Genomic DNA, 22,354 nt, shown 5'->3' with positions numbered 1-22,354 from the left:
AGTTGAATCTGTTGATAGTGTAAAGCTTCATGAAATCTCAGTCGTTATTTCAGTCATATAAAATCAAGTTTCTGCACCAGAAAGTGAATATAAGAGCCAGTTGTTGGCCATGTTGTTGTGTCTCCTATTGTCCATGGCCCCCACTCCATGACCCCCCTCCACTCGTTGAATCCCGGACTTGTGATTGGTTGAGACGGGCTGGCTTTGTCGTCATAGCCCCAGTGCCCATTCATCAGTGGACTTGGGCGTTGTACTCCGCATCTCATTTGCGGCGGGGCCAATTTCTCCATTTACAAACTCCGCTCGAGAAAAAATTGAAAGAATTCCCGTTTCTTTTGCATCTTTGCCACAATTCTTGCAGGTTCTCTCTCGTCCCTCTGCGGTCACTTCGGTTTCGGGCTGATCCACCGTTATCGGTTGTAGAAGGAGTTGCCGGCGCTTGACTTGAATTTTTGGGTAGGAAGCTTGCGGTCTTTGTTCATTCATTTGATCGGTTGGGTTCCTTTGTTGCACCAAAAGCATGGGAGCACAAATCTCCAAAACCGCTGGAAAAGAGGAAGCTGCGGTGGAAAAGCCAGCAGAAGGTGCAGCCGTTGCAGCAAAGACGAACGGACAGGTATATATTTTAATTATTTAAGTCTCAATTGCTCCGGCGGAATTTTGTCTGGTTTTAGCAATGTGTTGCATCAATGGCGTGCTCCATGTTCCCTGTAGCGCATCCCCACGCTCACCGGCATTCAGGGAAAGTGGCCACATGTATCCATTTTCACCGGCGAAAGCATTGTTACTAAATCCTATGCTTTTTAACGCAACGTTGATTAAAATTGATGCATTTTCTTTTTTAACTGCTTTAAATTCATACAGACATATTATTTTTTTATTTTTTTATATATATAGCCTATATATCAGGTCGCACCTCTAATTTGTTGAGTGTGTATTTCACCAGGTCGAAATTGACATTTTTGATTTATCACAATCATTTCGACGGGGCTCTGGTTTGTGAAACATTGCGGCTGTTTTGGTATTCTTTTGGTTGAAATGTGTGCAGCGGGGGTTTGTGGGCGCTCTCACTGTGGCATGGCCATTTTAAAAAAACGATACCACGCCTTTGTTGCCAGATTCAAGAAAGGAGCCACGTTTTTGTGCCAACACTACCCTGTAAATCAACCAATTGTTTGAAAAAAACACAGAGTTGAACGGTGGGAATATATCTCAATTTAAATAACACACAATGGTTTATTAAAAAGGTCATTCAAATAAGGCTTAAAGTCACAAAATTCCTATATTGTATCCTATGTCTCCACACTGAACACCACCTGGCGGGAGCCGGCGGTACTGCAGTCTAGCAGACTAGCCTACTGCTGAAAACCACAGATCTGTCGTCACTCTCCTAGTAACAGATGTTACTGCAGTTTTAGGACTTTTTCCTATTGGTTAGTCCTTGCATTTGATTAAATTCCACAGCATGCCAGATTTTGCAGGGGGTATTCTTGCACACACATTCTCTAATGTAGGCCAGAATTGGCCTAAGATGCATGATTACAGATGAACAAATTCCCTTTTCCTTAAATAACATGGAAAGGTTCACAAATGACCGTTTCATTCTCTTTCCTTCCAGGAAAATGGACACGCCAAGACCAATGGGGATGCCTCTCCAGCTACAGAGGAGGCCAACAAAGCTGATGTTCAGGCCAACGGCAGCACTCCCACTGAGGAGGTGCCAAAAGAAGAGAATGGCGAGAAAGTAGAAGTTGCAGAGGCCAACGGCGAGAAGGAGCCTGCCGCCACAAACGGCGAGGCTTCTGCCAAGCCGGAGGAAGGCACTCCGTCCAGCGAGGATGGCAAGCAGAAGAAAAAGCGTTTCTCCTTCAAGAAACCCTCCTTCAAGCTCAGCGGCTTCTCATTCAAGAAGACCAAGAAAGAGTCTGAGGAGGCAACAGAGGAAGAAGCCGCAGCAGCAGAACCAGCCGAAGGAGAGAAGGCGGCATCTGAGGAGGCTGCCGCTGAGGAGGCCAAACCAGCCGAGGCTGCAGCTGAGGAGGGAGCCAAGGAGGCTGCAGCTGAGGAGCCGAAAGCTGAGGAGGTGAAGGCAGAAGAACCTGCAGCAGAGGAGAAACCAGCGGAGGCTTCACCCGCTGAGCCAGAGACGGCAGCCAGTCCAGAGGCTGTCGCTGAGTAATCCTACTGAGCCAGACACCGGAATGAAGGAGCCCGTCTGAAGGAATGCGAGGACTTGTCTAAAACCAGGGATTTTTTTTTGTTCATTTTTGTTGGTGTTTGTTTACTATTCTGCAACCATCTCATCCATAATGACTGCAAGGTCCTTGGCAGTGATGAACAGGAGGTGTAAGGGAGAGTGTGCTGCTTCCTCACTGCTCATTGGTGCTTGCATGTGTGACGTTGGCCGTGTGTGAAAGTGCGAATGTGGGTGTGAATGTTTTTTTTTCTACATGAAACCATGACTTTGTTGACACGTTGCTGAATTTGACATATTTTATCAAAGTATTTGGTGCTGGGCAATTGGATGTAGCAGCTAAAGCTGTGTCTGCAAGATTTGACACATTGTGATATTTAAAGGGAAAGTCCTAAACCAAGTCTTAAATGTTGTCTTTGCAGTGCACAGTTGTTTACAACTCTTAGAAATGCGACGCTCCTGTGGACACAACCATTCCTGAATTAAGTAGATATAGTTAACTGTCAAAACAATAGATGCTCATCACTTTCCATTAGATACCACCATTTCAGAACTCTGTAGTAATGCACGTTGTATAGACTTTGATATTACTGGTTTTATGACTGAGATGTACCTAAATGACTGAAGTTTTTAACAGATTACCCATTGTAAATGAAGTTTTTCTTGTTTTTCACCATTTGTAAGATTGAATAAAATTGGGAGATGTTTTAAGCAAAATTTGCGTCAAGCTGTAATGACTTCAACACCACTTAATTTCTACACTACAAAGAAAGCACACAGGGGTTTGGGTGCAATTTTGATATGGCATAATTTATTTTGTATATAATGAGGCATCACCATATTCAATATGGAATGCAACATTGCCTAAACTGATTATAGTTGTCGGCACTAATGAAGAATAAAGACATTTAGCGCCACTCTAAGCTCATTTATTTATCAGGGTTATAATCCGTTTATTGATTTTGTATCTGAGTAGGTTTCATATTTCAGTTTTGTGTTGTGTGACTCACTGAGCACACTTCAATTATTTGCATTACAGCACCCTCGTGTGGAGCCTTATAGGAATATCAGGTGTAGTTTCAATCATCGTATAGAGAACAAATTGTGCCTCAAAATACTTGGCATAAAATGTCAAATTGTCAGTACATTTAAATTCTTCAGCAGGCTTTATTACATTAAGGACATTGGCAATAAGTACAATACTGCAGTCTCTTGTAAGGATAAAAGGCCTTCAAATTGTTCTATATTATACAATTTAACAAGATGAAATTGCCTTCAGAAGAATTCCATAGATTTAATTGGAGCAATAAGAATGACAAAATAGCACATGATTTATAACTTTAGAAATCCAAGAATGTGAGCATCGCAAAATAAACATGCTTTCTCTAAACTAATTTGCGAGGAGAAAAATTAAGATGTTTTTCTGCCCTCCAGTATTTTTAGGAAATGACTGGCTTTCTTGGGAACAGCCACTGCATAATTATGTGATAAGACTTGAGGTAAGTTACGTAAACTGCTGGCTTTGCAATGTAAATGATAGTGTTGGAAACAAACATTTGTTATGGTGTCTACGATGTTTAGTATCTACAACTTTAGCACATACCTAAGTGATGCATGCGCCTTTCATTGACATGTTGAAATTGCCTCAAGCAAACACCATAAAAGATCAGAATCTTTTCAAGAGTAGAAACGGCAAAGCCCAGGGTGTTTTTAGACACCCACATCTGTACCACACTCATTTTCAAACCATCTATTTCCTTTGCACCCACTGTAACCCAGTGTACTGCAACTTTGGCTGCCACAAGAAGGGTGTGTTTTACACATAATATTTCTATTTCTGCATCCTGGTCTGTGTGTATATTTTGGTCAGGTTGTTGAGGGATTTGCTACCCATTTTGGACCTCCCTGCCTCACAGTATCCCATCATGCCACACAACTCTGTCCTCAGGTTCTCCCTTCTTTTCTTAGATATTTCAAGAAAATGGGAAAACAAGAGTTTACATATGTATGTACAAGTTATTACAGCAGATGAGCATGTTACAAAATATATCAAAGTGCAATTATTCGTTTGAGTACAACAGATATATTTGGAGTGTGGTTTGTGGAGTGGAGCAGACGCAGTGCTCGTCTGTGCTCCTGTCGGTCCCACCTCAGTAACCACAGACCATCTCTGAATGGCAGTCCCCTCAGATGGCACTCCCAAGTGGTTTCCTTCAACCAGCTTCCTCTCTTTTCTGTGCCTCGGGGCCCCTCATCTAACCACCGCCTCGCTCTCTCTCTATAGGGAAGATCAAACACCCGCTGCCCTGCCAGAGGACCATCCCTGTCCCTCATCCCACATGCAAAGTATTTTCAGCACACCCATATTCAGACTTGCACGGTAGAGTATATTTTGTAAACCTTGGCTGGCAAGAAGGCAACCAGTAGCCATTGTTAAGGGGAAATTGATACTTTATCATACATCCTTCTAGCTTCAGGACCAGACCAGTGGTGGGACGTTCTCGTTTAATGGCATTTTAGAGATTTCTTTATTATATGTTTCATACTTCTACTACTCCATTACATTTCAAATGGAAAACATTTTCTAATCTTCATTTATTTTACAGATTAAATAACTGGTTACTTCGCAGTTTCCACAAACTAAACATAGGTCTTGCTACAGTTTAAACTGTTGTCTAAGCTATGATAAGACCTTTGACCTCGGCTACATGCACCTGCAATTAAGCCATTTCCTTTTCTGGAATCAAAAGTGCAACATGAAAGCATATAACATTATAAGTGCTAACATCAGTAATGATAATAATAAGAGTGTATTCTGCATTTATATTCAATCAATCAATGTTTATTTATATAGCCCAATATCACAAATGTTACATTGTCTCAGTGGACTTCACAGTTTGTATAGAATATCAGTATGGCAATACGACACCCTCTGTCCTTAGACCCTCACATCGTACAAGGAAAAACCCCACAGTTTAAAGGGGAAAATGGGAGAAACCTCAGGGAGAGCAACAGAGGAGGGATCCCTCTCCCAGGACGGACAGGCGTGCAATAGATGCCGTGTGTAAATTGGAAAGATAATACATTTACAACATAGGTAGTCCAAATGTTTGGAAATGTATCTATAATAAGAAGATGAATCCACGAGGATGTCAACAATCCTGTGGGAGCCATCAGGGAAGTAGTATGATGAGAGTCAGGCAGGACCACAGTGATAGGTTCAGCCACGACTCGAAGTCCAGGACTCAGATCAGGACTCAGGACTCAGGATCAGCCACGACTCAGGATCCCAGCGTAGATAGACACCAAAAAGAAATGTGGGGGTAGATGGGTTATTCGGAACATGAGAGTACACAGGTACAGACAGAGAGAAGGAAGAAGTAAGATGTCCCCCGACTGTCTAAGCCTATAGCAGCTCAACTAGGGGCTGAATCTAATCAGCCCTAACCATAAGCTTTATCAAAAAGGAAGGTATTAAGCGCACTCTTAAAAACTCTTATTGATGATACTTGCAGATTATAATATATTTACTGAAACAGTGTTTAAAGTTGGTATGTTTGTATTTGTACTTACATAAAGGATCTAGATGCTACATCTGAGAGAGTTTAACAGTTCAGTATATCCTATACACTGCTGTGCTGAGTGTGTGTTGATATGTACAGTAGCTAATTTGCTAGCATCCATTATAAGTTTATTTGGACTATTTTGTTTTCCTTGTGTATCTTGGCAGTAATTATTTTAAGCAGAACTTGGAGCAATTGAGTTTGGAAACCAGATCATTTATATTCCTATAATTATAATATAATATTAACCCTAACCCAATCCAGGGCTCTACATGAAGGCTAATAGGCTCGATTTAATCTTAGTTTGCACTTTAGTACTAACATAAGAAATAGCCAGATGGAAAATTAAGCACACAAGCCATTGTGCCTTAAATTGGACCCATTTTCTCCAGAGTAGAAAGCATCCATCCCTGCTAAAGTGTTCTTGATCGAGACGCTAAACCCCTACTGTACCACCCTAAAGGGCAATTACTTTTTGGTGACCTTTGACCCCAATGCATTAGGCAGAAGGTGAACTTTTCTTTGCAGATGAATGACCTGGTTCCTTTGAGCCAGGATACTTGGAATTATTTTTCTGACAGAATATTCAGTTTATAATGTGTGAGATCCATTCAGGACAATTGGTATTATCTAATATGTAGCCCATTTCCAAATATGTTGTTTATAGAATGTTCTGAAAATAAACCAGTATTTGAAAAAGTGCTCCTGAGACAAAACATTGGTTTAGACAACTTTTATTTAGGTCATTATGCTTTACACGACATAATGCATGTTCAGGGATATAACGATGTTGCTGGTAGTTGTGTTTGTCTGACAGTATTCTGGTGACATATTTCCTTATAACGGTCAATTTGACCATTACCATTTCACAATATTCAAGTCACATACAAGGATAAGAGTTACATGTCAACATGTTACACAGAAAGTATTTGTTTACTTAAGATTTTTGGTCACACAAACAAAACTAGGAGGTACAAAAAAGGAAAAAACAGACAAACAGTAAATTAGGAATCACCAGTATTAAAGGAAAAGAGTGGAAAAATAAAAGTCAGGACGCAACACATTTATAACACCTCCATTTCACATGCTGTCTCCATTACAAAAGCTCACTGGTAACTTTGTGGATTACTTCCCCCCATCCCTGATCACCTGTTTTCATAAATTAGTTTTCCTTCTTCTAAGCACCTATTTTTTTTTGTAGTTTTCAAGTTGAAATGCAACTATTCCTCAAAGAAGGGTGAACTACCTGTCTGTTTGGTTGAGAAACATTTTAACAGGGAGTTTACTTTAGTTTGAGAAATAGATAGCAAATTAAGTTGGTTGGATTTTGGCAATTACTAAATCAACGTATCACGTTGAGGCAATGAGGAACCCAGAGAAAGAGCAGTGCACATTGTCGGCGGCAAAGACACCATTGGCCTCCTCATCGGGGATCTGGAGGAAGACTGTGTCCTGCTGATCAAGCAGGAGGACAGCACTACCGGACATCTGGTCCAGGAAGCCCTTGTTGTACTCATCATAAGAGAACATAACAGGCTGGCCGTTCTTGTACAGACCCACCAGAGCATGAGCTCCATTAACATGGATGTTGTAGGAGAAATAGTAAACTCCAGGAACTGAGCAAGTGAAAATGCCAGACTCAGGGTCATAGTGGTTCTCAGCATTGTACACAATCTGGTCAAACTTGATAGGGCTGCCAGAAGCAGGGTAGGGGGTGATCAGAGATGCAGTGAAAGCAGACATGGGGCTCTTGACCATAATCTCACCCATTCCCATTCCCATGCCCTTCTCATATATAATCTCACCAGGAGCACCAGGAGCACCAGCGGGACCAGCAGGGCCAGCCTCTCCATCAACACCATTATCACCGGGCATACCAGGGGAACCCTGAGGTCCAGGGACACCCTTAGCAGACAAACCTGCAGGGCCAGAAGGACCAGGCAGACCTGGGTGTCCCTTAAGGCCAGAAGGACCAGAAGGACCCTGAGGACCAGTAGATCCTCTGGTACCTGGAGCACCATCAGCACCAGAGGCACCTGACTCACCAGCACGACCGGGATGACCTTTGGGTCCAGCAGGGCCTGGAATACCAGAGGCACCTGGGGTACCTGGGCCACCTGTATGACCTTTGTCACCTGTGGGTCCAGATGCTCCTCTGGGTCCAGGAGGACCAGCTGTGCCTGGATAACCCTGCTTGCCTGCAAAGCCCTGTGCTCCCTGATCTCCCTTGTTTCCCTTAATTCCCTGAGCTCCAGTTGCACCTGTGTCACCTTTGGAGCCAACAGCGCCATGCTCACCTGTGAAACCAGTTGCACCCTGAGGTCCAACGGAACCAACTGATCCAGTGGCACCAGTAGCACCAGTATATCCTGTTGGACCTTTCTCACCCTTGGCACCTGTTGACCCGCTGGCACCTGTAAATCCCCTCTCTCCCTTCTCTCCATTAGATCCTGGCTTTCCATATCCGGGGACTCCAGGGGCACCAGTTGCTCCAGCAGGTCCCTGGTGGCCTTTAGGGCCACCTGCACCAGGCATACCTGGGGCACCGTTATCACCTGATTTACCTGGCATACCTACACCTGTGGCACCGGTGTGTCCCTTGGGTCCCTGTGGTCCCATGGGACCTGCGGCACCATCCCTACCTGAGCTACCTGACTTTCCTGGCTCACCTGCCATACCATTTCTTCCTGGCTTTCCAACACCGGCCTCACCTGGTTGTCCAGTTGCGCCCACAGCTCCTTCGGGCCCTGTCTCACCCTGAGCTCCTTGAACTCCCACCCCTCTATCACCCTTAGAACCTGGAAGGCCAGGTACACCTGGATGTCCTTTCAGACCAGACTCTCCTCTGGGTCCCATTTGTCCAGGAAGACCTGAAGGTCCAGGCTTGCCAGTGGCAGAGAGGCCAGCAGGTCCAGGGCTTCCGGAGGATCCAGGGCCTCCCCTTGGTCCTTGAGGGCCAGCGGCTCCAGTGTCTCCCTTTTCACCATGAAGTCCGTGGCTGCCAGGTTTTCCAGATCCACCTGGGGAACCAGGTTTGCCAGCAATGGAACGACCAGGAGCTCCAGGGGCTCCAGCAGATCCTTCGGCTCCAGGCTGACCAACAGCACTCTCACCTGGGGGGCCAGCAGGTCCCTCAGGTCCCTCAGGGCCGGGCTCACCTGGGGCTCCAGGCTCACCTGCCACTGACACCACTGTGAATAATGAAACAGTCCATAATCAGTACCAACAGAAAAAAAAAAAAAAGTAGTCAAATAAAAAAAATGACTTACAGGTACAACTCTAAACAATACTTTAAGAGTACATTTCAAAACTTCTTATTTTAATGACTGTTCTGGAAATATATGCCTATAGTCTGTGCATCATTTGAACTATAATATCTTAGAAAACTGGGGGACATCACAAAAACTACAGAAACATGGATAGAGAGGCCAGCTCTCAGGAGTGTGTGTGAGTATGAAGTATATATCTTGTTCCATATTCAGTATTATTATATTTAAAGAGGTTTTTTTTTCCCCTAGAAAACCTTTAGGTTGTTGTTTTAGTTCCTCTTGTAGTTTAGAGGTTTGACTACATGTCTCTGGTATGCTAGTGCAGTTTTATACGGTTTATTATATAAATTATAAACTTGCAAATCCTTCATAGTAAATGTGGATATCTGCTTCTGCTTTCTTCACAACATTTTATCATTTGTTTTAAATGATGTGTTAATTGGTTATGTAACTATTAGCTTTAAGGGACAGATTGGGACTTGTTTGTCAAACAGTAAGGTTTAAATGAGAGGGAACCTTTTTTATTTGCTGCCTTAATGTGGTAACATGTGTTTGAGTATCAAAGGCTCTCTCCCCGGCTAACTGTAGCTCAGTTTGGCAAAACCAAACAGATGTTTCTACTTCTGTGTGAGGAAGGCACACCCAAGCAAACCACACTGCTGGGTGACTGAACTGTAATTGCTAGTATCAAACTAAAAATAATTCCCTAACAGCTACTTTGTCAAATAAAAATAGTATATTGATTCACGCAAAAGTAAGATTTCATATTTTAGGTTTGTATTTTATAGCCAGCATTCAAGGCTTTAGAAAATCTTTAGAAAAGCAAAATATGGTTTTGTTTGAAATTAGCTGAAGTGTGCATTGACTAGCATGAGTGTCTCAAAGCATGAACATTCAACATCAACAGCTAAAATGACTCAAATGAGAAGCATTGTTTTATCTCACAGGCTTAATGTATTGATAAGTAGTCTCATGGATATATGCCCTGGAAGTAATTCATATATATTGCTAATCAATGAACATTTTTTACCTGAGTTAACTAAGGCAGTCTCCAAGAAATAAGAAATTCTGTAATTTCACTCAAAAATGGTGATAGTGTAACTGCATTAAAACTACAGAAATCCTCAAAAAACACACAGTTAGATGCATGCACCTAATCCTATGACTTCTTATGGCAGAACACCCCAAAGGTCTGCACTGAGTAAATAAGCCTTGTTATTCAAATCTTAGATCTGAATGTGGGCTGTGATTGGAGAGGCATGAGCACTGCTGCATCCAATCAGAGCACAGAGCAGTTTCAGAGCAAGGTGGAGTTTACTTTTCAAAGCAAAGTGCAGCCGGCTGTGGCCAGCATCTGTTTGGCTGTTTGTGCTGCTCCTATTTTCTACAACTAAGATGGACATTTACAAGCTGAAGATTACAGGTAAGTCTTGAAATGTTGCTTGAGTATATTTTGAATTTAGAGAAAAACATCACACTTTAGAAGCAACTTTTGGAGGGACAAACTCTACTACATCAGGAGAAATGCTAGCATTGTGTATTGTCAAACACATATGCTATAGAAAGCAGGAGACAGTGTTTTTCTTACCTTGGCTCTTCACAGAGTAGGGCTGGTACTGAGGGGCGGCCTTCACCATTTTCTTCACCACATAGCGTTCTCCATGGGCAGCTGCAAAAGCCACCATGAGCAGGAAGATGCTTGCTACTCTTATGTCCATTTTGCAAAGTATGATCTGCATGGGGGGGAAAATTAAACATTTAGCACAGAACTCTCAAGGTACTAAGTGTTAGCAAACTTTCTATCTAGTTTTGAGTTATTTTACAGATCTTTACAGCTATATTAGCTAGGTACACAGACTAAACATCTTTACAGAAACACTATGGACACCAGTAAGATAAGATAACTAAGAGTAACATGGTGCAAATGACTTTGTGTTCCGACCAGAGCATCCTTAAGGGCTCTTTAAAAAACCCAGATGATGCTCAGAGCCAGCCAGAACCTGCTTCCATGCCATAGAGACATACTCAAGGCCTAGTCAAAACCTAGTAGATGACAACACTTCTCCAGATACAGAGCAGTTTAGAGAAGAAGGGAAAACACACTTACCAGCATCCAATGGGTGTAAAATCAATGTATTCAGCACCAGAAGAACTGCTGGTACTGCTGTATATCCTGAGAGTAGGAGCACAACTGAGGATATGCTGCTCTCTAGTACAATGATGTCAGTATTTATACTATATCTACTCCTCGCATCATTACAAAAAAAAGGCCCCCACCGTGCAAGCACCTCCCTCCTCAGAGCTAGGCTGTAATTAGAAGACAGATCTGCCCAAAGCCGGCATGTCACATCAGGGTGCCTCCATGTCTTGAATATCCAGACACATGATTATCACTTATTTCAGTCTTCCTCTGAACTAGAAAGTAATCAAAGTACAAGAATCACATAAATAAAGAACACATAAAACAACAAAGCATGCATTTTGAAGGTAGAATACACAAATCATCTTTAAATCTTTATATACTTATTTACTGTTTCTACACATTTAATTTTGTTTTCAGGATTTATTTATATTTCTGAGGGCTTATAGGACACCCTGTTTAAATATGACAACCTCTTAAAATAGTCAAAATGCAAAAACAGCACCAGATTAGAGGGACACCTGTGTGGCTTCACAAAGCTTGCATTGAGAATATACAGTAGCAGACTCATCTGCAAATATATATCTTGTCCAGCCGGCTGCCACAGAAGAGCCTTTACCTTTCCTGACTGTCTGGGCACATCCAAGTCTGCCATGATAAGGTAAGCAAGGGAAATGGTGCGGAAAGGTTGTCCATTAAAGATACTAAAGATTTAAGTCATCATAGATTGAAGAAAAATAATAATGTTTACTCCGGAAGTATCATTTGGGGCATTTACATATATCGTTTTTCCACTGGACCGGGATTTTAACACCCCCCCCCCCCCCCCACACACACACACACACACAGACACAAAAAATCCAGCACCAGTCACTTTTACGCTGCATGGACATTTTTGCACTCTCATTTGCATCATCTTTTTTTATATACATCTCCTGCTTACTTGAAGTAAATGGTTATTTTGTGTTTTTTTGCAATTATTGAGTGTTCTCATATTTTAATGAGAGTTTTTTATACCTTGGGACTGTGGGAAACAGTATTTCGATCTTTCTGTGTGTACAAACATATTTTGATATTGACAATAAAGTTGACTTTGACTGATATATCTATTTATGTACATATGCTGGGTATTATTTGGTCCGCTCGTCATTATGGCGAATGGACAGAGTGGCCTTGATTTCAGTCTCTATTTCGGGATGAACACTTTTCTTAAGTTGTGTATTTTTGTAAGTGTTTCACCCTCAAAACAGCTAATAAAACTATATAAGGAGCAAATGGAAAAGACATTTAGTCTTGTTTCTGAGCAGTCTTTTGAATGCAGCCCAGTGTGCAACAGCCCTCATATGCAGTGTGGGTGTTTGGACACCAGAGGGCAGGTTTTACTGTTGTACGGCACCTCTCATTGGAGTGATACTGCTGTAGGGAAGGGGGCCATGGCCGTGTGGTCAATTCTTATTTTTGGACCCCTCATTTCGTATACATCATCAGAGGTTTCAGGACTATTCCTACAATTACAGCTAATTTCTGTCATGATGTTGTATTTCCTCAATCAGCGCTTCATCCCCCAGTATTATCCTCCCTCACCCTCCACCTTGCCTTGCTTACTTGAGATCCTCCAACTGTAATTTCTCAATTTCAGCCTGGCCACATAGGAAATGCATACACCCAAATAATCACATGTTCTCAAACACACAAGTAGCCATAAATGATGTGAAGGGGGGCCGACTCTGTGTCCCATCCCAGAATCTTCCTGAACACAAGACTATTTATGGAACCTTCCAGTGTTCTTATAGTGTATATACAGTGAGTATATATTGCTGACACCGTGTGTGTATTTGCAAAAATTGTGATAGCATGTTGCCTGATTGAGGCCTTCACAAAGTTTCTATTTGAGGCATTTGTACAACACGCGACTGACAGGCGTCTTTCACCAGGGCTATAATTAAATATTGTAGCACATGGAATTTGTTTGAACCCCCTTTTTTTCTGTCAATTAGACCAAATTATCTGCAATTTTACAAAGTGCTACCTTCATAGGTTTATGGCACTTAATCATTTTTGGCAAGCATTGTTTAAGTTTGCTTTTCCTGTCAAATAAAACACAACATAATTTGTGATTTTCATTTCCAAATGTTTGAAAAAACCGAGACAGGAGCCAAAGCTCAAAGCAAAGGTGCAGACTGACCACCTGAGGCTCTGGGATGCTAAAGAAAATTCACTTTTAATGTTCTTCGCATGCAATTCAAGCACAAAGAGCATCACTTTTGTTTTCAATATCATAAATGAAAGCCATAATCTTTTTTATTGCACATGGTTTTTCCTTTTTTGTAATTTTCTAAAGCTGAGGTTTCCTCCTAGCTAGTTACTGCCACAAAATGCTTTCTCTGTGCCACTAGTTTTGACATCTTTTAGCAAACAAAATTATTAAAAAAATCTCTGGATGCTTATTCTTCAAGAGGAACCTCAGCTATGCCAGTTGTAGTCAAATTTAGATGAAATGACAGAGCAAGAGAGGGTGGAGTTAGGATTTTATACGTTTTTAATTTAAGTTAATTTCAGTTTATTCAAACACTTAACCACTGCAGAAGAGCTTTTACGTTTTTATTTCAGTGTTCTGAGGACAATCTGCATGTGCGCCTGAGAAGAGGCAGAGACATTTGCTGAGCTTTGGAACCAGTATACTTTGGCTTGAGGAAGACTTGAATTAACATTGTAATTTGGATGTTTTCAACATTCTTTTATTTGGTAAACACGCCACTGCACACATTTGCAAAAGACTGTGTCCTTGTTCTTATAGTGGCGAAATTGAAGGCTGTGAAAGTGCATGCAGAGCTCTCTCTCTCTGCGTAAATCATTACCGCACCCCAGCAGCTTGATGTGGTCAGCAGGCTTTATTGTAATAACCATTAGGAATTAGGTTAACAGCCTTCGAGCTTAAGGCAGTGACGTCGCTGTGCTCTTATATTGTGGACAGACGCTCACTGTAAAACACGCTTACAGTTTCATGTCACTTCATATACTTGATCTGACATAAAACCCTTTCACAGCATTAAGAAAATGGCTTATCATGAACATGACACACCCAAAGTCACTGAAAGAACTCAACACTGCACAGTTGTTGTTTCAGGATCACAGATTTCAAATGTAGTTTTATGTGACTTTTTTTGTTAAAGTGGAAAGTAACTAAGTACATTTACTTAAGTACTATATTTCAGTTCAACTTTCAGGAGTCTTTACATTTTATGTTACTTTATACATACCAATAAATTAAGAGGCAAATATTGTACTTTTTAATAAATGTATCAAACCTCAAGTCATTTCCAACCCTAACCCTGAGACAATACAGCTGTTAGATGCCATAGATGTTAGAAAACTTCAGATATAGTCGAACACATTATTTTCTCGAATTAACTAGTACATTTGACTTTTGGACTACACCTATGCTACAAATATCCATTTTATAGTATCACTTAGAAAAATATTTCCAACTAAAGGTTTCTAGAACTGTATGATGTTCCAATAGAGAGAAAAAAAATAATATATATATATACATTTTATACAGCAAAAACTGTTGATACAGAATACTTAAAAATTGCAATAGATATCATATCGGCTCCCAAGTATCAAATTGAGAGATAAGCAGATCATCATAGCCCTGCCAGCAGTACATAAAGTAAGTAAAACTCTCACCACCTTCACCTGCTCCAATTAGGATGCATCATAACTGCAATAATGCAATGTTTTATTCTGAAATGGGTATTCGGCATAATGCATACTTGGTACTTTTAGTATGTTTCCATGCCAATACATGTACTTTTGATTAGGAAACTGTGGTATTGCTTGTAAAATAGAAACCACTGTTGCCTATTTAGAAGGATACCAACAGGTTTTGTTTTATCATCCTCTACAGAAATAGATTGAATCTTAAAAATAAGCTACAGAAGTTCTGATAGGGCAGATTTTCTTTGACCTCTGCAGAGGACAGGATCTGGCATTGTGAGGTCCTGCTTGTTGTAAAGGCCTCGTCCGCAGCTAATAAAAGTCAGTGCATTTAACTAAATTCATCAGGGAAGACTTCGGGGCTCTCTTACTGGCAATGTTTGTGCTTGTACTTTGCAATGATAACAGTGTTTAAAAGGAACATTCTCGCATTTTGTCTGTTTTTGTTCGCTCCACTGCCTAGGAGTTGCTGTTTCTGGTTTCTTCGCCATGCCGACCGAGGCTCAACCCACACCCAAGAGGAGAACATAATTGGCGGTTGATGTAAGGGAACCCGGCCGAGCACGTGAGTCAAGCAACGGCTAAAGATACCCCATCACGACTGGGATACAAATGTAATGTTTCAATAAACTCCACGGACCACTAAGAGCTACTTTAAACTTTATGAATGGCAGACTTGAAGGGGGCCCTTGTGAGTGATTGGTGGGGAAATTACAGGGTCCTGAAAACAAACATGCACCCAAAAAGAGCCGGAAGTGTAAAAGTAACTGAGAAATGGCAGTGGTAGTTACCTTAGGGATGAGGGATGATCTCTCGGAGTTCACGTTTGAAACCCCAGAGATGTAGGAAAGTTGGGGGGATGGATGAGAGAGCAACGTTTGTATGTAGGTGAAAATATGAAGCACAATTACCATGCATGTATTCATAAGGTTTAACAAACAACTACTTAAATGTTGAAAAGTCTTACTACTACAATTGAAATGTATTATAAAATTGTTGAGTTGGATATCTTGGTCCCACTCACTTCTGACAGCAGGAACTTGTTTAAACACTTACGTACGTGTGGATTTATTTCGACTGTGAGATCTGATTGTTTCTGTTTGAATGGTTCACGTTTATTTCTGGAAAGGTCTGACTCAGCTGCTGGTTTGAAGCATCATTTTTAGTCTTTCTTTAGCTGAGAAAATCTGAGTTTCTGATTTGCAGCAAAAAAAAGTAATTTTGCTAGACTTACTCAGCCAGACAGATTATGAGGTCATAGTGCTGCAAAACAGCACTTGTGGACACAATGTAGGTAAAATGGTCAGAACAGATATCGTCTTTATTCTTGTTCAGTTTTCCATCTCTGCTTTTTATTCATGACATGATAACTTTCCACCATTCTCTGGAATGATCTCTTCAAAGGAAAACACAAAACTCCCCTCAAACAGAAGACAAACTGCTTATTGTGGGATCATTTTAAGATATCAAAGTTAAATAAAACCACCTTAATGGGATTTTCAGCGCTTAAGTGTAGGTGGCGGAGTCCTGTATTTAAGGATAATGACTAATCCACTACATCGAGCCTGCGTAAATTCCAGGTCTCACTGTCTGTATCAAGCAGCGTCAGCCATTTCACAACACATGCTAAGAAAACCTGTCGGTGTGTATGTGATGTCTTTGTGAAAGATGGGAGGATGGAAACGCCCAGCTCTCTGAGTGCAGAGTAAACTGCATCAGGCAGAGCTGGATTTATGTTTGACTTGTCAGTTCATAATTACATTTGACTTTGCATGTTGTGCGGGGGGGAAATGGCGCTTTCTATGCCTAGACACAGGGTGACATCCGAGAAACAATGTTTGTACAACACAAATGTCACCTCACCTTCTGGAGCAGATAGTTAGCGCTGCACCATAATGACTTGCGGAGAGACAAAACAAGTGTTGTTTCTCTACACTGTATTTTGTTCCAGCTGTGTCTGCCTCAAAATAAGTGTTGGAGCTAAACTGTTAGTTAGTGCCCACAGAATTCACATTTCTCTGTTCAGGCTGTTTGTGTATACAGACATGACCACAGGAAGTTAGCTGCAGTTTAACGTACAGTATGTCCCGAACAATGTCGGGGTCCAGCCTCGATCAGGTGTGGTTTGGAAGTTTGTTTTGCTGGCTGATGGACACTGCGTGGGCTGATGCTCTGTCCGGAACCAGGAACAGTGGACAGTGGAGTCTAAATGGGAATCATTCCACATTATGTAACATACACAAACAATGTCATCCTGTCTACTCTCTACTAACAACATCAGCTATACCTGCTGATCCGTTGAAGGGTTGCAGGGTCTGCAGCTGACATTAGCAATGGATAAAACGTAATTCATATCATATTGTTTTTAAGTTTGAAATTCTTCTGTGGGTAGTTTTTTTATCAGCTAGCAGCGGGGAACTTACGAAGCCCTGTTGAGTTTTCCTTTGCTTTACGAAACAACTTCAGCTCAGTGTTTAGCTGTCTGGCCTACAGGTTTACTGTTTTGGTTTACTCTCCTTGCTCTCATTTCATTGTTTTTGGCCTTAGCTGTCAGCTGTTTACAGCAAAGATAGCTCTAAAAACCCACTGAACCTTCCCTGTTACAGAGACTTAAAAATTGGAATTCTTTTAGTTGGAGAAACATGTTAACCAATTGGGAAAACTGCATTTGGAACATAAATCAAACCAATAACAAGTCACACAATAACCTCTACACAAATCAAGATGCAGCAACTTATTGCCATACAACCTTTATTTTTGTCCCAACTTTGCCATAAGCCAGGTTCACGACGAGAGGAAATAACAGCATAAGAACGAGATATAAAAACAGGTTACACAAAATACATGATACATTAACCCCTCCCCATTAAACATCTATGGATGTATGATAAGATATCGTCCAAATACAAGTATTCTAAAAACGGCAAACATGCAGTTGGTTTGCCAATTAAAATCAGATGTGAAAAAGAATGATACAAAGTCTACATGTTTTTGGCTCTTTATCACAAGACATTTAGAAAAAAACGCAGACGAGTGGTCGAAGCAGATGTTTTGGAGTTTGTTATTGGTAATCCACTGACACAAGAAAATCCCAGAATAAAATGTGATGAGAACGCTCAAAGTGAAGTTTCAGTCCATCTGGTTATATTGTTGTTAGATGGATATCATGTTGTGTGGAACCAAACTTCATTTTTAGCAGGATATTTTGAAGCAATCACCAAAAGGTGGATTCTGAATGCAAAACACTTGCGTTGTGAGGTTTTAAAGAGCCTCACATGGTGGACCTGGATAAGTGTCAATGCAGCATGTGTCCTGGGTATTTTTTGTATCTTTTGAACACCCATCATAGAGAAAAACCATGGAGCATTTAACATGTCTAACCACAGGTCATCTGAGTCTGTCCCTGACATTTAGACAAAACAAATCTGAAGTCAAAGTGTCAAAGCTCTCAGGCTAAATCTGGCTGTGTCGCGTTTAGTGGACGTTTACTCAGAAATGTAGCAGGACTGCACTGAATGAACGTTTGAGTTCACAGTTCTTCAGAAGCTGTGAAATTACAAGTGATATACATCTCTTTCACAAAGAAAAGTCATGACTGAGCACATCTTTAAAGGAGCTATTAGACCTGCGTTTATATGAAATGAGCTGTGAACTCCCTCATTTTTAGAAGCAAACTCCAGGATGTTGTACAGAAAATGTGCACATTCGTGATCCTCTAGCTTTTTACATTTACATTCAGTCATAAGGCGGAGGCGTCTAATGGGCTGAATCCTGTGTGGGTTTTGTTAAATGATGTATGCCACTCAGCTGCATTATATAGATGAAAGCTATGGAAATGTGATTATATAAAGTATTTTCTTGGGCGGTCTGGAAGTTGTCTTTCTGTGTTTTAAAATGCATAGATTCAAATTCTAGAGTTGATCAACATTTAATGACAAAGATGATACATGCTCCGAGGTGGTCTGCAGGGCCAATGTTGCACAGCAGAACAAGGAGTTTGTGATTTTGATGATCCAACAGTTTCTCTGCAGAGAGCCTGTTTCACTGTCTGCCGCGTCCAGTGGTCTCAAACACAGAAAGAGTGTGAGTCACTGTGCTCTGTAATTTGGGCACACTGCAGATGTCTTAAGTCACCACGGCTGTAGACCTGTTCACCAGACTGATCCCCATGTAAAACTTTCCCTTCTCCTTAACACAATAATTATAATGTCACTTCCCAGAGCTCTCTCTGTATAGGTTTAACTGCAATGACAGCTTACTGGAAGATCTTTTTTTGGACAGGCTTGATGACTATTTTGGGTTTCTGACCCTCTTTCCTGACAAAGAGCTTCTGTTAATCTCTATAATTCCTGTATTAAAATCTCCTTTTTCCTGGATAATGCTGTTACTGTAAATACCATTTTTCCAACGGTATAGGATATACTTTCAAAGTCAATCTAAAGCATGTAAGTATACGTCTCCCTCAGAGCTGGAGGTGGCCAGCCGAGTCTGAATGGCACAAGGTGAACTGCCACTTCTTACGAATAGTAAATATAAGACTTTGAAGAGTCTCCAATGCTATTTTTCTCAGCTATTTGCAGTTCTGTATTTCAAACAAAATCTCCAAAAGTGGAAGTCTGAGGTCCTGTGGTAGAAGAAGAGAGCCTTACAGTCCTAATACTGGGGCTGCTGTGTTTACGTTGGTCTGGTCAGATTGCAACAGCTCGTGGTTGAATAAAACTGTGGTTGTAGCCTCTGCTTGAAACCCTGTCTCGTGCCAGACAGACAGGTGGACTGAGGCTGTGTCTGGAAACTCCTGCAGGAGCTTTAAAATGGCAGCAGCTTTCTCAAGTGGCTGTCTCCTAAAGGGACAGAACATTTGATCAAACATGTTTCCCAAGATGGAAACAGACCTCAGTCACAGACGGTGCTGCTGTGTGCATCTCATTCAGTCGGCCAACCAGCCATTTCCAGGAGGCCGTAACCACTTTGGTAGCCTTAGTGAATAACATTTAATTTTTTATGCAAAGCCATCTGTTTCTATTTCCACTAATTATTAGTTTTACAACACACCAGATATACCCGTTATTTTTGTTTTATTGAAGCCAAAAGGAGCACCAGAGCTTTTATTTAAATTAAATAAACCTTGTGAATACAGTTAGTAGATTGCAGGATACTCTGAGGTCACTCATGTCAGTGTCCCTGAGTCTGATTAATGTGGATACAACAATAGCAATGCATCTTGCTTCAGGGTGCCAAAGTGACATCACCACACAAAAAAAAACCTAGAATGGCAATTGCGTTTCCATATGTATAAAAATGATGAGTGCATCTGCACCTTGATTTGGATCCCATTCTACTTTTATTGGGTTCCTCAGCTCAGTGCCCCTTACTACCATTCTTTGGTAAGCCTGCTCACAATGTTCACATGACACTCAAATGTGTTCCATTATAAAACAAAAGACTAAGCCTGTGTCATCTTGTGTTAGGCCTATTTGAGAAAAGTGGTCCTTTGAGCTAAATGCTAACGGCATAACACGTACTAACAATTACTATGCTAACATGCTAAGCAGGAAAAACGTATCATGTTCACCATTTTTTATTTTTGTTCTTAGACTCTCAGTTATCCACTAACAAGATCCTGAGTCCCATTATCATGCGGTTCATCCACCTACATCACCTCATGTTGCAGCATTACAATGCTTGGCCCCATGTTGCAGGGATCTGTACACACAATTACTAGAGGCTGAAAACATCCCATTTCTTACATGACCTGCTTACTCACCACAAATGTTGCCAAAGACCATGTGATGATCTCTACTGGCGTGCACCTCAGCACCCTTCCACTTCCTGACAAAATCCAGCATCTTTGCACTGCCATTGAAGAGGGTCGGGCAAATATTCCACAGGAAATATCAACAACTTGTTCAACTCTTTGTAATTGAGATGTTTTGCACAGCATGAGTCAAGTGCATTTCTGTAGACCTAGATATATTAAATGCAATAAATGTTTTTATTTCAAGATAAAACTGCCGATTTTAGAGTGGCCAGCTGTGCAATAATCATGCTGTTTAATTCAGCATCTTGATATACCACACCCTGATTATCTTGGCAAAGAAGAAGTGCTCACTAACACAAATTTAACAAATGTGTGACCTAAATCTGAGACAAATAAGACTTTTGTCTGTAAGAAAAAGTATTACATCTTTAGTTTCAACAAGAGCTCAAACAATTGCGCATATATTTTTGCATGAAGTGTTGATTATAGCAGTTATAATTATCTCTAAAATAATCATAGGACGTTTGAGTAACAACACATTTTATTAATCTTGGTATAACTTTTCTGCTACAATTAGGGCCCAAGATAACATAATAAAACTAAACATGATTTTTAGTTGACCCAAGCTTAAGGTCAGGGTTAATGAGGGATTTCAAACAGATGCAATTGTGGTCAGGTTTGACGTTGTATTTCTAATGAGTGTTATCCTCTACGTTTGCCCTGTTGTTAAGTTTGTGTTAATTACATGCATTTACTAACAGATGCGAAATAAGAGATTTAAAAGCTAAATGAGATTAGTTTCATGTTTTCACTCTTATTTTTAAAGGTCTTCACTTTATGCGCACAGCATGAAGCCCCTTTGTTGATTTCAGAGTTTGATCCCATCCATAACGCACAGACAAGTGGTTTGCTTCATTGAAATTAAGCTAATTATATTCCACGCCTGTACACTTGCAGCAACTGTAAGCTATACTTTCACCAGCCATTATCTCTCCAAGGTTTTGTGACTGTGAAACACCCTCCCTAAATGAAAGGTCGGAAAAGTGCCAAAACCTGACATTATGAGCTGGGGAGCTGTTTTTGGGAGTAAAAAGCTGCCTAGTTTTTTCCGTCTGCCCCAGTTTGACATCAACTGAGAGCTTATCATAAGCTTCAACTTGTGGAAATCAGTCTGTGCAGAGAGCAGGAGAGCTGAGGTGAGCTCCTCCAGACAATTTAAGCTTTCTGCTCTGTGATGAAATGCAGCAATAAACTGTAAATGTCAGCAATCACCGGGGGTAAAAGAAAAAAAGACTTGTACTGTACGTGCAGTCAAACAGAAGTGCGCACACACACACACACACTTTGTCAAACAAGTTCTCAAAACAGACAGCTGGAATGTATTTTCAGCCTTTTCAAACCACAAAGACATCAAGATTTTTGATTAATGTGCTTAATGAAAAAGTATCTATTTGTATTTAAGTTGGTCTGAAATTATCTGTGGCAAGTACCATGTGCAGTACATAGCCCCCATCATGTCCTATTTATGGTGATTAACAGTGTATTCAGAAAGTATTAAGACTTTTTTTGGAAACTCCAAATATGCTTGTGTATTTCGCTAGGGAGAGTTGTTTGTCTCCCTTATCGCACATCTCTGGGGCGAGTCACCTCTCCCATCAAGTCCTGATTTGACCAGGCCAAAAAAAGTTTAAATATTACAGGAAACAAATC

The 22,354-nt window shown here is 40.9% G+C and overlaps 2 protein-coding genes across 2 annotated transcripts; one reads left to right on the top strand and one right to left on the bottom strand.

Annotated features, from left to right (window-relative positions):
* Nucleotides 1-220: 220 nt before the first annotated feature.
* On the top strand, nucleotides 221-2,911 carry marcksb (myristoylated alanine-rich protein kinase C substrate b). The gene is made up of 2 exons (XM_079641222.1): nucleotides 221-616; nucleotides 1,619-2,911. The coding sequence occupies exons 1-2, from the start codon at nucleotides 521-523 to the stop codon at nucleotides 2,177-2,179; spliced, it is 657 nt and encodes a 218-aa protein (XP_079497348.1). The 5' UTR covers nucleotides 221-520; the 3' UTR covers nucleotides 2,180-2,911.
* A 3,564-nt stretch (nucleotides 2,912-6,475) lies between these two features.
* On the bottom strand, nucleotides 6,476-11,230 carry col10a1a (collagen, type X, alpha 1a). Its single transcript, XM_079692079.1, has 3 exons — nucleotides 11,134-11,230; nucleotides 10,615-10,759; nucleotides 6,476-8,948 (listed from the first exon to the last, which is right to left on the bottom strand). The coding sequence occupies exons 1-3, from the start codon at nucleotides 11,137-11,139 to the stop codon at nucleotides 7,108-7,110; spliced, it is 1,992 nt and encodes a 663-aa protein (XP_079548205.1). The 5' UTR covers nucleotides 11,140-11,230; the 3' UTR covers nucleotides 6,476-7,107.
* Between the last annotated feature and the right edge of the window lie 11,124 nt (nucleotides 11,231-22,354).

The sequence above is a fragment of the Notothenia rossii genome (assembly GCF_949606895.1).
Source record: "Notothenia rossii genome assembly, chromosome: 7".
Lineage (NCBI taxonomy): Eukaryota > Metazoa > Chordata > Actinopteri > Perciformes > Nototheniidae > Notothenia > Notothenia rossii.
Note: the sequence above shows the minus strand (reverse complement) of the source record. Positions and strands in the feature narration are given on the sequence as shown.

Excerpts from the sequence above, each read along its gene's own strand:
- marcksb (XM_079641222.1), top strand. The coding sequence starts at position 521 with ATGGGAGCACAAATCTCCAAAACCGCTGGAAAAGAGGAAGCTGCGGTG. Across the intron at positions 617-1,618 it reads CAGCAAAGACGAACGGACAG|GAAAATGGACACGCCAAGAC; the intron begins GTATATATTTTA and ends CTTTCCTTCCAG.
- col10a1a (XM_079692079.1), bottom strand. Across the intron at positions 8,949-10,614 it reads CTACTCTGTGAAGAGCCAAG|TGGTGTCAGTGGCAGGTGAG; the intron begins GTAAGAAAAACA and ends CATTATTCACAG.